General features: G+C 39.6%; 1 protein-coding gene across 4 annotated transcripts in view; it reads left to right on the forward strand.

The window, feature by feature from the left end:
• The window catches only part of pcdh9 (protocadherin 9), a 262,162-nt gene that overhangs the window by 55,407 nt on the left and 191,268 nt on the right, over nucleotides 1-15,487 (forward strand). For 3 of the 4 annotated variants that reach the window (XM_084425711.1, XM_084425713.1, XM_084425714.1), the window contains exon 3: nucleotides 6,340-6,441. The exons of the other annotated variant lie outside the window; for it this stretch is intronic. In XM_084425711.1, coding sequence (XP_084281837.1) covers nucleotides 6,340-6,441 — 102 coding nt within the window. The remainder of the gene's footprint in view (nucleotides 1-6,339; nucleotides 6,442-15,487) is intronic. 4 annotated transcript variants of the gene reach the window in all.

Below are 15,487 nucleotides of genomic sequence, written 5' to 3' on the forward strand. Positions count from 1 at the left end.
GCTGAAGCTCGTAAGGCCAGACGTGAATCGGATGAACTTCGGGTGAAAAAACACGGCTCAACATCGGCAGGGCATTTGAATCATGGAAAAACCTTATCTACAAACCTAGAATGTACATTTCCTGAAGAAAATGTGAAGTGGTGCTTGCAGTGGCAAAATTCGGCACGGTTGATAGGGTTCCATACTTATCATGGTACGAGCATGGAGCATTAGTTCAACGTCAAGCTGATAAAAGTAGCCTATTATTGTAACGTTGCAGTGGGAGTTTACCTTAGTTTCCAGCATGTTGTGTGATGCTTTCTCCGGTGTGTTGCGTCTCGGTACCCACAGTGCTCGCTCATAAATTCGAGCACGCGCAAGAGCACGCGCTTGTAAACTTTTTGGTTGCAATCTGAAACATCACCGCTAGAGGTCGCTGAAAACTACATACAGCACCTTTAATTATTATTACTCTGTACTAATATGTATTACACTGTAACAAGGACACCTCAAAATAAAGTGTAACCCCAAATCATATGTGCACAGAATGACGTTGAGAGCTCAAAAAGAGGAGGGACTACTAGCAGTAGTGCGTTACGTACGTTACCTTTGTCAGTTCACAACAACAGTGCAGATCTGTATTAGAACGGCTGAAGGAGAGAGATAAATACAGGACGACGGAGAAGATGTTCTCTATTGCTTCCTCTCCTCTTTTACGAGCTCATTTGCAGCGCTGGTGCGCCAGTAACTCAACCATAGTGAGGGGACCATAAGGAAAGGAGCCGATTATGAATGCGATATATTAAACACGGTGGCAAATATATTAAACATACTGGGCCCATCTCAGGAGGCAGGCTAGATAATGCACTGATTGATTTTTACTGAGCTGTTAACTATTAATGCAGCTGTAACAGAAGGAGACCTGCGGACATTTATCAGACCTGTAACGCGCGCTCCGTACTCTGTGGCTGGAGTCGGCTATGAAGGATCCATCTAGTAATTATCAAACGGCCCCCCGTGACGCTTCATGGCTCTCTGTGATGATGAGATTTCGTTGAAAGTAATGCGGTTGGTAAATAGTCGGTGTGGAGGACTACTATGTGTATTTATTTATGTCATATCCTCCAGGAGCTCTTTGCCCTTAGCTTCAACCTTAATAAAATGTGTTTAGTTATCTCTCGTTTTTTTTCTTTTCTGCAGGCATCTGCAGTTTCGCTAAAATGACCCGTGGGGCTCGGTAAGAGGAACATGTTGCCACTGTAACTGGAAATTTGCCTGATTATCAATGCGGGGAAACAAACAGAAAGGGCTTATCTGGAGAGAAGTGAAGTGCACTGAAAAGATTAATTAGGCTGAATGGTTTGGATGCTTTAATGAAGAGTCCTTGAGATGATGCGATGTTGCGAACTCGTCGGAAGCGCTCGCGCTCCTTCACACAGGTGCACATCTCAGCTGGGTCACATGCGGAGAGTATAAGCACTTTAAAAATGTGCCGCTCTCACCCACGTAACACCTTTTGTGCCGGGACCACCCTCGCTCTTGTGTCGTGCTGTCACAGGGAACACAGACACATCACCGCAGCGGGAAGAAGCCTAATTAGCAAGAATAAAAGGATGCATTTACTTAAAAAAAAAGTGGCAAGTGATACTTTCACTTAAAAAGCTGCTGTCAGCCCTTGACATTCTCATTATGAGCCATTATTTTTAGTAATCAAGTTTAGCTTTGAAGAAAAATACAAGGGAAATAGAGGATCAATTTGTAATGAAATTACAAGCCTGTCTCTGTTGTAATTTTGAACATGAAAGGCCTGAAGCATCCTAAACAAAGAGCATTTACCTTATCAAAGAACATTATCACTGACTTTAGTCGATCAAGAGTTTGAGCACTCTCAAAAAAACTCCCGTTATAATCGACGAAGCTGTCTACACTGGGAAATTTCTTACTTGCATCGTAGGTACATGTGGACTGTGCACTCTCGCAAATTCTCTCATCATAAACAACAGAGTTCAGTCAACGAGCTCTGAACAAACCACTGCTGTTTCAGCGATAACTAAGCTGAACGCCTCTGATTGGCTAGTGCATTCTTAAGCTCAACATAATTGTGTGTGATTGGTTATAATGCGCAATGCTGTGATAAAATGATGCAACATGAGCAGATCTAAATTTAATGCCATAATCATCTCATTTTCATTTTCTCTCTATTTGTGACAGTCGTAATAGATTCATTTGAATTGTGCAAAAGCATTTTCTATCTGATTTGGGGACATTCTTTGGCCCAAGCCCACATGGCCAGGGGAAAGCTAAACCTCGCCCAGCCTTACACACGCTCTGCCTATGTTTCGGAGCAAATGAGAATGCAAAATTTTTATTTGTTGTAGTTTCTGTCCACCACCATAAAAGTTTACCCCCTTTGCCTCATGTGAACACCCTAAAATGAAAAGGGTCCATAATTAGCGGAGATGTGGTTTATTTTGTGTGACATTGACGGTCCCCTTAAAGAAGATACATCATGAGATCAATATGTGCTGTGGGTGTAATTGTTTGAACCAAAGCTCATGTGATTGACAGAGCTGTCGTACAGTCCCATAGCATTCCTTCAGGCACATTATATTCTTAAAAGCCCTTGATTTATGAAATATCATCTGTCTGGTCGTGGTGTCTTTATGAAGCATTTTGTTTGTGCGTACGTACATATGTATGAGTGTTTGACCTCCTTCCTGTAAACATGGCCCTCTGTGTAAAAGCTCTCTAAATAAATTATGATAGATAATCTTTAGATATACGAAGTAAATGGAAAAATGCCGTCAGCATCACCTGTCTATCAAACTCACACACTTATTTACACTCGTGTGCGCCAGGCTACTTAATCCAGAGTAATATTCCCCCCTTAATCACATTCATAAATTGGTAATGATATTCATGCACTTGTGTGATATATGGCAAATTATAATGTCAGCGTGTCTTAGCCGTGCTGCCGTCATTTGAATATGGGCTCTATTGCTTTAATAAATCTTGGTGGGTGGGATATGGCAGTCATTAGGTTGAATGACTGTACAGAGTCGTGTAAAAAAAAAGAAGGGCATTCAGCTTTCATATGCATCACGCTGTTAATCATAATACGACTATTGGGGCCATCATGATTCTCAAGTGTGAAACTTGGTTTATGTTTTATATATAAAATCTATATTCTGTATATATATATATATATATATATATATATGTATATATATATATGTATATATATATATATATATACAGAAGATAGATAGATAGATAGATAGATAGATAGATAGATAGATAGATAGATAGATAGATAGATATGCTTGCAATGCCATCTAAACAAATTTGTATTCCGTTCATTCACTATCATTTAATTGTTTGGGTTTAGTAAAAACATTTTTTTAATCTAACAAATTAGTACTTTTGTTCTGCAAGGATGCATTGCTAACCCTATAACCCAGAATTGCAAATCCTCTTCTTGTCGTTTCAATTCAAATTTCAGTTCAGCTTCCTGTGGGGTGTGTCCAATTCAATTCAAAGTCACACTTATGAGTTGAAAAGGAGCCAATCTTACTGAATACGACAATGTATGACCCAATCCTGTGGCTATTAGAACCAAAGAAAGTGTGTGACTAGCAGAAACCTGGAGCGGAAACCTTTGTACACTAGCAGAGTACATTTTTGTGATTTGTTGCAAATTTGTTGCACTAAACAGGAAGTACAGAGGCTCCTTTTTCTACTTTGTTAAAGCTCAGAATATGTTCAGTTCAGCAGAACATGCTTTGTTTGAGGGAATGAAGGACAGATGACAGACAGCTTGTACTTTTACAGAACGGAAGCAGGCTTCCTTCTGGCTTTGATCACACATCTTGCTGCGAGAAAAGCTCTCAAACGCACACTGAAGGCTTGTTCTCAAGACTACACACACCAAACACACTCTGTAAGTGCCAAAGTTAGATTACAGTAAAATATTAATTAATAATACAATTAAAGAGTAGAAACCATAAGCTAGTGCTCTACAATGGGCTTTCTCGTCTCTTTCTTTGCGCTTTCCTTCCTGCTCGCTCTCTAATGGGTAGAGTAGAGAATCAGGCTGGCATTAAGCGACTTCGCCAACTGCCAAAGTGTGTCGTTCAGGTCAACCTGACATTAATTAAAACACGGAGCGTGGGCGGCACCAAGTTCCAGACAAATAAATAAATTGACACAGTGGTTAAGAAAACACTTTTTTTGACGCCTTGGAACTGCAAACGTAACTTCAGATTGCATGATGCGAAGCGTGCAGAGATGGAGAAGAGATAAATAACGCGTGTAAGAGGGTGAGGTTGGGCTCTCTAAGGCGTTCCTGGGTTAGAGACAGTGATGTATGACCGGGCCTCTCATCGCCCCTGCCTCATTACTGGGCGGCCATTTTGTAAATCAACAAATAATTGCGGTATACATCATACACTGTTCGCATCACCACAATTTACTGGATTTTGTTAGGTCCGACGCTAAGGGACGGAATGAGATTAAAAATGAAGCAAATAAACCGTTTCCTTAATATTCATAGGTTCTCCAGTGCATTTGAGAATGAGTAAACTATTTCATGCTTTTCGCTTGACCCTGAAACTCATGAAAATCTTAGCCTTTGCCTTTCGTAATTTTCCATCTTGTCTCGTTTATCATGCAAGTGAATATACGAAAGTCTTTATTTTGTTTGTTTTCTTTCTTTTAGGTCAGCATTTAGGTTTTAATTCATGAATGTACAATAAGCAATATGTTTTAGCTTCTCTCACTTTGCTTGTGAATTTCAGTGATGTTGCCTTGCCTCCACCAAAGCCTTTTTGATTGCTTTCCCTGCTTGAGTATCACTCTAATATCATTTGAAATGTCACCACTCATATGTGTTTGTTTCATATGCGTCCCTCCCGTCTATTGTATGTAAAAAAGCACAGAAGAGAAGAGACGGAGTGTGCTCGCGAGAGAAAAGCAGATTACCTAACAAAGGGCAGACTGATTTGAAAGCAGGATATTTCGCTGAGATTCACGGCGGAGGTTTGTCAAACACAAATGCGGTATGCTTATAAAGGCAATTTCATTTTCAAAGGAGATATAATCAGTCTGTATCATTTTGGACACAAAGCGTGAAGAAGAAAACATCTTCAGTTCCGCCTCAGCCTAAAAGCGCTGTGTAATTCGGAACCTTTTGAGTTGACCGAGTGTTTGGAAACTGAGAGTCCCCTAATTTTACGCTTGTTTGTAAAATATTAAGGATGCCGCCGAAGGTCAGACATTCTCAGAAACTATGTTTTTGTGTTGAATTTATGAAAAGGGACAGAATGCCATTCATTCCCCTGGTTTGGATCATTAATAGAAGTGTCTTGTTGAGTTTATTTAAAGACCTTTAAAGCAAGCACAGCTTTTGTAGTACATTACTTGTTGAAACAGGAAATTGGCGTTGACAGAATTGCAGGGATCATCTGCTTTTTTGAAACAGCCAGTGATGTGTGCTTTCTAGAGGAAAAAGTAGGTTGTGTGACTCGTGTCTCTATCAAAATGGTAGTTGTTTCCTTTAACTGAAATACAAGACTGGAAAGTCCAGCTTAAGCTAGTAGTTGTGTTTTTGAATATGATAGCTTTAGACCAGCTATAGTAACCATGGCATAAGCTGGCCACTATATTGAGTATCAATATTAACATTGTGACAATAATAATTTTTAGCATAAGTGATAAAGATATTGATATAGCACAAGATATTGGCTGATATCCATCACATAATCAAACATTGTAATGTACATTATGCAAAATGGATATTAATTTTGATATTTGCTAAATGTGACCTTTAACTGAGTTAGTAAGTTATAAAGATTGAGGGTTAAGTGACTGCAAATCTAAATGTCAAAATAGGAGAAATTAACATGTACAATTAAATATCCAGTATCCTTATGGATAACCCATATTGTACTGATTTACGGGCCGTGTCCGTCTGTGTTTTGGTGTGTTCATGTCATGTCATAATTACAACTTGTAAACTGGGAATTTTCTGAGTTACGACGTGTACCACTTGAGTGCTGGATGTTCATTTAGGCGTTGACTGTGTTAAAATGCATAATAATGAGTTTGAGGACATTTCCAACAGCTCCAAGTGGAAAGTCACCTGTTGTCATCTCAAAATTACGGTTATTACATCATGGTGTGAATGCAGCATTTGTCCCATTCATTCTTCTGTGAGGGGTCCATGTCCTCTTCCTCTCCTTTCTCTGGTTCCCATTACTCTCAACATATTGCCACTCCAGCCATATCATCACTCATTTTCCATCTTTAAGACTGTTATTTCCATGGGTGGACTTGTAACCCCCCCTTTTCTTGGCTTTTAAGGGAACGCTTACCCGCGCCCGCACCGAACTGAACCCCGACTATCTGGACCTACGCTCCCGAGCCGAGCTGAACCCAGAGTACTGGACACCCTGCACTCCTCTAGTGAGTAACCTTTGGTCAGATTTTTGAGATGTCTGCTGCTGAAGCACCATTAGAGAACTACACAAATACACATTTCACCCGCTTGTTTATATGTCTTCTCTGCTTATCGGTTTCTTTAGTGACCTCTCTAACGATGGTCCCTTCACTGCTGCATCATTATAACTGAGCTAATTTTACATAAACACACATACCTCCCTCCCATTGCTCTCATTACCTGAGTATGTGCAGGGATTTTTGTCTTCTGGGGGATCGGGACAGTTTACATGAAGTTTTGCTTGCCACCGGACCTAATTATGCTTGTTTTTTTTTGGTTTTCCTTTTTTTAGAGCTGTTATTTATGTGGAAAGAAAGTTCTTAAGTGTTTGTAGTGGCTTTTCAGAGAAAGCATATAATGCTCTAAAACTGCTAATCGGAGGCAACGCTCTTGACCGGTTACGTCAGTAGATGCTTGTCATTTGCAAGTGTTTATCAGAGCAACGTGTTCTGTTTTGAAAAGGACATTTTTATCTGGAAATGGAAATGCTAATTATTTGCTGTTTGGTCATGGTCAAATAGGGTTGCTCCCTAGTTATCTTTCCTGACTTTGGGGGACATTCAAATTACATACGTCCACTCCTCGCCGACTGTTACCTTTTGTCCTGTCGGATTTAATGCTCTCATCTGAAAAGTGTATGCTCAGATATAGTGGGGGATATCAAACACATAAATCACCCAACACACCTTTCTTTTCATTCTACTGAGTGCTAAAGACTTCACTTGTGCTCCGTGTGTGTGTGCATATGTAGGTGCTTGAATGAGTTTACTAGACTCCAAAAGGTCTATGAGGGTGTGACTCAGAATGACAGAACATAAGAGGGTGGTGAATAGAGAGGTAGAATATTTGCAGTGGAGAAGGAAATAGAGGAAGCTCAGAAAAAACAAAAAACATGACTGTAAGACAATGCTAGAACATTCCCTCCTCGTTTCTACCATAGGGACCTTAAGACTCTCGACATGCCCACTTTATTGTCATCCACACCTCTTCAGCTCCATTCTATAAGCATGAATGGGCTGCATTGTATCCCCAATCAACATTTCACCCTGTCTTTGCTCTGAATCTTCCCTGTCTACTCCCTACTTCCAACAGGACTGCAGGGAATATGGATCCTCTCTGCCTGTGGTTGGAATATCCTCCTGGGTTGTCGATAAGATGATAGAAATGACCCGCATGCTTCCAGATGTCACCATGCATATATAGTAGCTTGGTGTGCAGCCAATTACAGTGGATTTCCATTGGGATCTGTCCTCATCATTGGAGTGTGAATGGACACTTTGCCATATCATCTTGGGATGAACTGTCCAATCACACTCATTACTCTTACGTACAGAAAACAAAACAAAAACAAAAACAGATATCAGTCTTGTGAGTAAAATTAGGGATTAACATTAACCTAATTTATTAAATACCATTATACAATGCTATGAGATATCTATGCTTGATTTTTTGTGAATGTGAATAAATAATTTTATATTCAAACTAATATTTTTGCTGATGTAAGTGTTTATAATTATGTATAATGGTATTTATTAAAAGTATTACATACACATTTGCATATAGCGCAATACATCCATCCATCAAAAGGCGGCTGAGTGTGTAAATGTGTACCGATTGGTCTGTGATGCAGCATATGAAAAGTGCTAGATGCCAACAGCTCTGATTTGATGTCTAGAGTGCATTATTGACCATTTATTAGAGATGTTGTGGATCTGATAATGAGGACCACTGCTTGAGGGAAGACGCTGTTCCTGTGCCAGGTTGATTTTGTTCTAGTTGAATCTCTTCTCTGAGTGCAGTGTTTCAAACAGGTGATGGCTATCATTTCTGATGGCTTTCTGGACCTCAATTCAAAGAAGTTAAGGAGAGAGAACTGCCTACTGAATGGATGGTGTGCTGAAGTTGGCATTTTTTCTGTACCAGATTGTTATGGATGAAGTGAGGGAGGACTAATTGTAGTGTAGAACTACTACATTGAGGCTAGTTCAGTTAACCTCCCACTCAAGGTATTCTTTTGGTTATATAAATCTTTTTATCGGATTCCAGATTGATGGGTTGTTGTGACCAGAAATAAAGCTCCATTTGCCCCCTGATATTAATGGTCCTATCCAAGTTGAAGAACCTAATGGGGTCAGTGTTTCCCATGTGATTTTGTGGAACTTTGGTGGGTGGACCTTGGTCCCTCTAGGGGGGTCTGGGGGAAGATTTGTACATTTTAAAGTTAAATGCTTCAATCTGGTGCATTTTGAGAGATCAAAAATAAGAGCTCCAACCAATATTCAGTGTGCAAATTGAACAGTCTGTGAATTGACTTGTACCTGAACTCTAAAGGGGACTCAGACCTCTTTTTAGTTGTGATATAGTTTCTCAGTCTACATTACACTACTAATACTACACTACTACTAATAATGTTATAATATTATTCCTATGTAATAGCCATATATTGTAAAATAAATAAATAAAACTTTCATAATTAGTTTTGTCCTAATTTCTATACATGCTAGAGATAAACGTGAGCTTTTATTTTGACAGAAACTGCAGTCAAGATTTTATTTTGGCGGAAAACAAGTTTACAAATGCATCTCATTACAAATCTAGTGAAATGCTGTAATCGTCAACTATGAAAATGTGAAAATAATGTGTTACTGGTGCCCGCTACGTTCTCAAATGCATGCTAAACTCAGCACATGCACAGATGGAGTTCACTGCATTCATTCACTTTGAACTGGTATTGAGAATCGAACCTGCAGAGCTGATCACGTTAGCAAAGTGCACACTTCTCTCTGCGCAGCGCATACAGACAGTCTTTTGATAAGGACACAAAGCCTTTTCACACTTTCGGCTTTATTGTGTTTGACAGCAAAAGCTCAAAACATGACATTAAAGAACCTGTTATGTTATTATGAGAAGTTTAAATGTATTTTCGGGTCGCCACAGTGTAGTTAATGAATGGAAGGCACTTAAATCTATCTGTGGTGGTCAATGCTGATATTGTTGCGGTCCGCCACAAATAAATCAATGTATGGGAAACACTGAGGGTATAGCAGGGACTCTTGAGTTGTTGCAAAGTAGGTCAGAACAAGTTGCTCAATTGTCAATAGGACCACCAAATGGCCATGAGTTCGTTCGTAGTCATTAAAGTTTCTTACTGCTCCTTGGGATTAAAACAATATCTTTTGCTGATCTTTTAAAGCAGGTACAGCAGGTGGCAAAGAAAGTCAGGAAAACCTGTTGGTCAGCGTTGTGCTTCAACGACTGTCATCATTTTTCCTCTGGAGAATTGAGGTCTGGTGGCCTCCCTTTTGTTCTTGAAGCTCCCTTGGTTATATGCACAGATGCACAGACACAGTTTGTTAATTTTCTTCATGCACCAAATGCATTATGTCCTTTACAAGCCAGTTTGATAAATGGCTTTGTAAACTAGCCTGAATCTTATTCTGTTGAATTGCAAATGGAATTAGAGCTGTATTATGAAAAAGGTTGTTTTTGGAGAACATATTGCTTGTTGTCTGGAGGTCAGAGCAAATGTGCAGTATATCTTGTTCCTTTCTCTGTCGTCTCTCAAAGGTCAGCACTGTGATTAACCTTAGGTCAATTACACCCAAGATGCTGCACACAATCCGTTAGAATGCATTAGTTTGGGGATAAGTGCAAAAGGCAAGCAGTCTTACTGATCGCAGGTGATCCTTCAGTTCCAACAGCAACTCTGCTAATATGTTGTGTATCTCGCCAACTGCCAATTATTGCTCCCCTGAGCCTTAGAACAATATTACGACTGATATTAGTTATTGAAATGAGACGCAATTAACACAAAAACCAATTGAGTTCATTATGGAGTTCATCCCTCTATATTGCTCTGCAAACAGTTGTTGTCTGCTCATCTCATGACCATGGAAAGAGGGGAGGAAGTCAATCGCACACTTCAGAGCGTGTCAGTAAATGCCTTACACAGTCTTCGAAAATAAGTCAACCTCTCATTACAGAAAACAGGGCTAGTGCATGTAAATCTATGCTAGCGATGGACAGATCGGATAGGTTCATTGCGTTCAAGCTGCTGTCACGGAGACTTGTCATTGGGTATCTGCTGTGAAGAGTCCCAGGTGCATGTACTCATGGTCCATGGGCAGAGAGGAATCATGGGATTGATTATGAAGTCATTCCAGGGTTGTACATAGCTGCTGTTTTCCTCTAACATGTCCTGGAATATTCATGAAGTGGCACTAGAGTATGTCTAAAGAGACCTGTCAGCAGGGAAGAGAAACATTTCTGAGCTTGTAAGAACATGCTTGAGAAGGAAAAATGGTGACTTTGAATTGCTTTTTCATGTATTTGCACGCATTATTGATTTATTGACCTTCTGTCGGGACAAGGTGGTTTGAAGACAGACTAGGGCCAATTTATTCATTCCGGTGAGAGGGAAATGAGCTTAGCTCTGCTGCACTGACTGAACTGAGCAATGACTGGGCTTTACGGTTGGCGCTGATTAGCAAGAATGAGCTCTCTCGATGCTGTGAGAGTCTTGTTCATTAAATGATATGTGGCACGTTGACTCCTAGCATCCTGCTATGTAGTTTAGTATTGAGAAACTGAAAAATCTTAAAAGTTACAGACATCATTTTATTCCTTGCGAATTGAGGATGTAACCGGGACTGAGGGGAGCAAATGTAAACCTTAAAGAATTGGTCATTGATTAAACTTCATATCTCTCCTTCAATGTCCATAACGGTGTTGTTATGGCCCTGCTTCAAATGTTGTTCTCTCTAAAGTGCCTCTTAGAAGCTGAATGTGCTCCGAAGCCTCATGCCGTACTTGGTGTAAAAGAAAGATTACGTCTAAGCGTTTTAGAAAAGTGGTCAATACTCTCTTCATAGTGAAGGTGTATTTACTGTAAGACCTTTGTAAGGAAAGAGAGACCACATGAATTATGCATATGTATAGAGCTCTCATTCTGTCCTGAGATATGGGATAGGAAATAGATCTCTTTCTTAAGTAAAGAGTAGGGATACTCCTGGGGCGAGGAACTCTACCTTCACATTAGCGGGCCTGTCTGCACTGACTCGGATTGAGTGCTGGAAGCTCCACACATCTCCTTGTCCATAGTTCACCCAAATGTTTCCCTTTTTAAAATGACAAATACAGACTATTGACACCAGCTAATATGGAGAGTCGTTTCCTCTCACACATATGCAGAACATACACGCTAGTGAGCTGTTGCTGTAGTCTTTGCTGTGTATTAAAAGCATGAATGTCACCAACAGACACTAGTCCCTTTTATATTTTTGGGTGAAAACTACAGTATTTGTGCAAAAATAACTGTCTATTTGAACACATTTCACATTGCTTTCAGTGGCATGTTTTAAATCACAGATCATCTTGTTGAAACTACCCTTTTTTTGATGTGGTGGACTCTTGTTTGAAATCTGGTTTGTCATTACTAAGTTGTTGAAGCTGTTTACAGCCTCCAACCTTGTTTGAGGTTGTTTTCTTATTGTCTTCCTCTCTCGCTTGTGGTTCCATTTCTGTCTCTCTCTCTCTCTCTCTCTCTCTCTCTCTCTCTCTCTCTCTGTGTATTATTAAGAGCGGGGCTGGTGACTTGAGATAAGTGGTCACTCCTGGAGGCGTCTACAGGTGAGGGCACTCTTTTATTTGGTCAAGATGGATGGTTTGAAACATTTCCCTGAAAGTAACAGTCAGCATTGCAGTGTTGCCAATCTTTAAAATGCTTTTGTCTGATAAGAGCTCCTGCATTAGGGTAGAAGGTCGGATCCAGTCTTGGTGTCCTTGTTGTGCTTCAAAATATCTCAGTCACTTCATTCATCACAGTCCTTATAGTTCAGCAACATAAAAAACACTGAAAAACACAGACTTTTACCTCCCCAGTCCAATGGTGACCTATTTTTTGTGCTTCTATTTTATTTTCAGATAATAAAACTTGCATTATAGAATCTCCCTGACTGTGAGAGGGCCATATACTTTAAGAATCAATGTCAAGTCGAGAAGAGCATGTAGATTAAATGTCATTTTCTGCTCCAGTTTGGTGGTTGTGAAGGACGAAGTTTGCCATATCGTGACAGTCTCAGTTGCTCAGTTGTTCCAGCAGAAGATGCTTCTCCTGTTTTGTAAGTTCAGTTGTCATGTGTTGCATGTTTCCTGGTCTTTGATGATGTCATAATGCGTCATTTACACACACCTGTCAGCTCTTCACGTTTGTTGCACCTTAGTCTTTCAATCAATGTCACATCCCGCCTATACACATCACCCGAAGTCTATTTTTACAGAGATGAGAAGACATATGCGGGTAGAATGAGTTGTACGAGCAGCATTTTGTATGGAGTCTCCCTGAATGGATGCTGGCAGAACCACAGGCGCTACACAGAAGCTAATAAAAGACAGACTCACGGATACTTTGACACTCTTGAAGTTTTTGCTGTCACTCCATGCATAGCACTTACAGTTTCACACTGCCATTTACAAGTACATTTATCCAGGCTATTGCTTCAGTGCAATTTTCTGTAGATTTAGCGTTGGCTGGCGAGCTACACAAGCTCAATCGCATGCGTCATTGTGTTCTGAAATGTGCCTGAGCACTTGCAATGCATTTGCCAAGCATTTGTGTACAATGTTTCTAACATAACATAAAGCCCTATTTCCGATATGCCTTTCACTGTTCGCCGCCTAGTCGCAGTCAATTTGTCAGTTTATTTACAAAAGTTGATCAAGGGTTTAACCCTTTGTGAGTAGTAGGGGTGTGTATTCATTTGTGATTTAGATGAGTGTCTGTTTAAGGCCTGATGGACCAGCTGTGGTGTCTGGCTGTCAGTTTTATGCAGATGAAGAGTTCAGATAGTAATTATCTAAATAATTAGCTTGTCTCATAGGAAAGTAAGTTTGTTCTACTTCAGGCAATCCTGTCTCTTTGGTCTCTGCTGTCTACAAGGCATCTGTCCTAATGGCACAGTTCCATATAACTAAAAAAAGAGAGACACCATTTGTTGTCTTGCTTGATTATTAATCTAATAAATAGGCGATAGACACCGAAACACATATCCTGGCAAAAATTCTTCAGATGTGTTTTTTAAAGGTGAAGTAAGTTCTCTGCCATAGTGGCACCAAACAGAATTGCAAAACAATGTTTTCATGCAGGATTCCCAAACACTTGTTTGCAATCTGCCAGACAAAAAAATGAATTGGCTGCTCAAATGACAGCACAAGAAAGAAATGTAGGATGAGATTTGATTTCATAAATCAGGAATTGATTGCATTGTGAAAAGTGGTCTCTATATGCCAAAACAGTAAAGGTGCTCGACATCAATCAAAAAGGAAAAAGACAAAAACAGGCGATTCTGATGAAGGATTATTATATACTTTAGAATAATGTGCACCAGTAAATCATTCACAGTATCACCATTGACATGTCTTCAGAAAGTAAAAAGGATCAATTTCTGAAGTGTCCGAAATCCAAAAGTTCTTTATAGGGAAAAATTATGCAAAAAGAAGTAAACCGAACAGATACAGGGCACTTATCTCTGCCTATGACGGATGACTATCTAGCAACAGTGAGCCTTAATGCTTCAACGAATCCAATCGATCAGAGATGGTTGGCTGTGGTGCTGCTCTTCGGCGGACCCCCATATCGCCCAGTTGATGCTGATGATCTCTTATCAATAAGAGAGTTAACTGTGACTTATCACTTTGTGGTTTTCACCATTATTTTCTGACATATTGCCAGTGTTTTAAATAAAGATAACACTACTGAAGCTGATGGAGGATTACAGAGCTTTAAATAGGCCACAGATGTAAAGGATCCACATTTGGCCTTTAGACAGACCGGCCTGTCAATACCCCTTAACCTCAGGGATCTGCTGCTTTCATGCCAGGGTGGCCCATATATGAAGTGGTTTAGGCAGATAGTCCTTCAAAATGCCCCATTTTTCACTCTCTTGCTCTGTCTTTCCTTTGCACACATACACAGTGTTGGCCTTTTGAGATTTGGGGCACTGCTTTCCAAATTGACTTTTATCAAACTGTCTCAGGGAAGTAGGCTTTGTGGGTGGGCGGCACTCTATTGTTCTCCTTCATGTTGTAAAGAACGAAAGAGGAGCTGTTCAATACATTTTCTGCTATCGTCAAAACCCCTGCCAAGTTAAGGGCAAGTCTATTTCTTTCACCCCAACACAATCACATGTACACAAAGAAGTGAACCAAAAGTGAGTAAACATTTTTTATTTATTTATTTTTCATACAGAAAGGGCACTTGGTTTTTAGGATCTATTTATTTGTTTGTTTATTTTTCAACATTATTAAGCACAGTTACCCCAGTAGTTATCCAAAATTCTCTTCACAGTAACCCAACATATCTATTTTTATGTTTAAAGTATATACTGTACATTATTTGTTGTACAGTCTTTTTCTTAAAAAAAAAAAAGAATTACAGTAATACATTTTATAATATTACATGTATTTACATACAAACTCAAATATTTGCATTGGTAATGAGACTTCAAAAGGAAAGTATGTATGAAAATAATGTCACTTCAAAAAAGCTATAATATTATTATTATTATACTTGTTTTTGTGATTTTGATGTTGTGACCTGGACATTTATTTGTCTCACACACACACACACACACACACACACACACACACACACACACACACACACACACACACACACACACACACACACACACACACACACACACACACACACACACACACACACACACACACACACACACACACACACACACACACACACAGATAAACATATGATATTGGTTTAAATCTGATTGTTTTGTGCAGACTTAGATAGTGTGGATTAGAGGTCCTGACCCTTTCATTATACTAAGAGGGCCTTAAGATGAGATGGATCTATGAAAAACATACTGTGCTACTTTAAACCTCTTGCATGTCTGTCTCAGTATTATAAACCTGGAGTGTTTAATCGCTTGTCTCATGTAAAATCATCTTTACTAATATCATCATAAGCTGCGTGGTGGCCTCATGGTAAAC

The sequence above is a fragment of the Rutilus rutilus genome (assembly GCF_951802725.1).
Source record: "Rutilus rutilus genome assembly, chromosome: 12".
In the NCBI taxonomy this organism is placed as follows: domain Eukaryota; kingdom Metazoa; phylum Chordata; class Actinopteri; order Cypriniformes; family Leuciscidae; genus Rutilus; species Rutilus rutilus.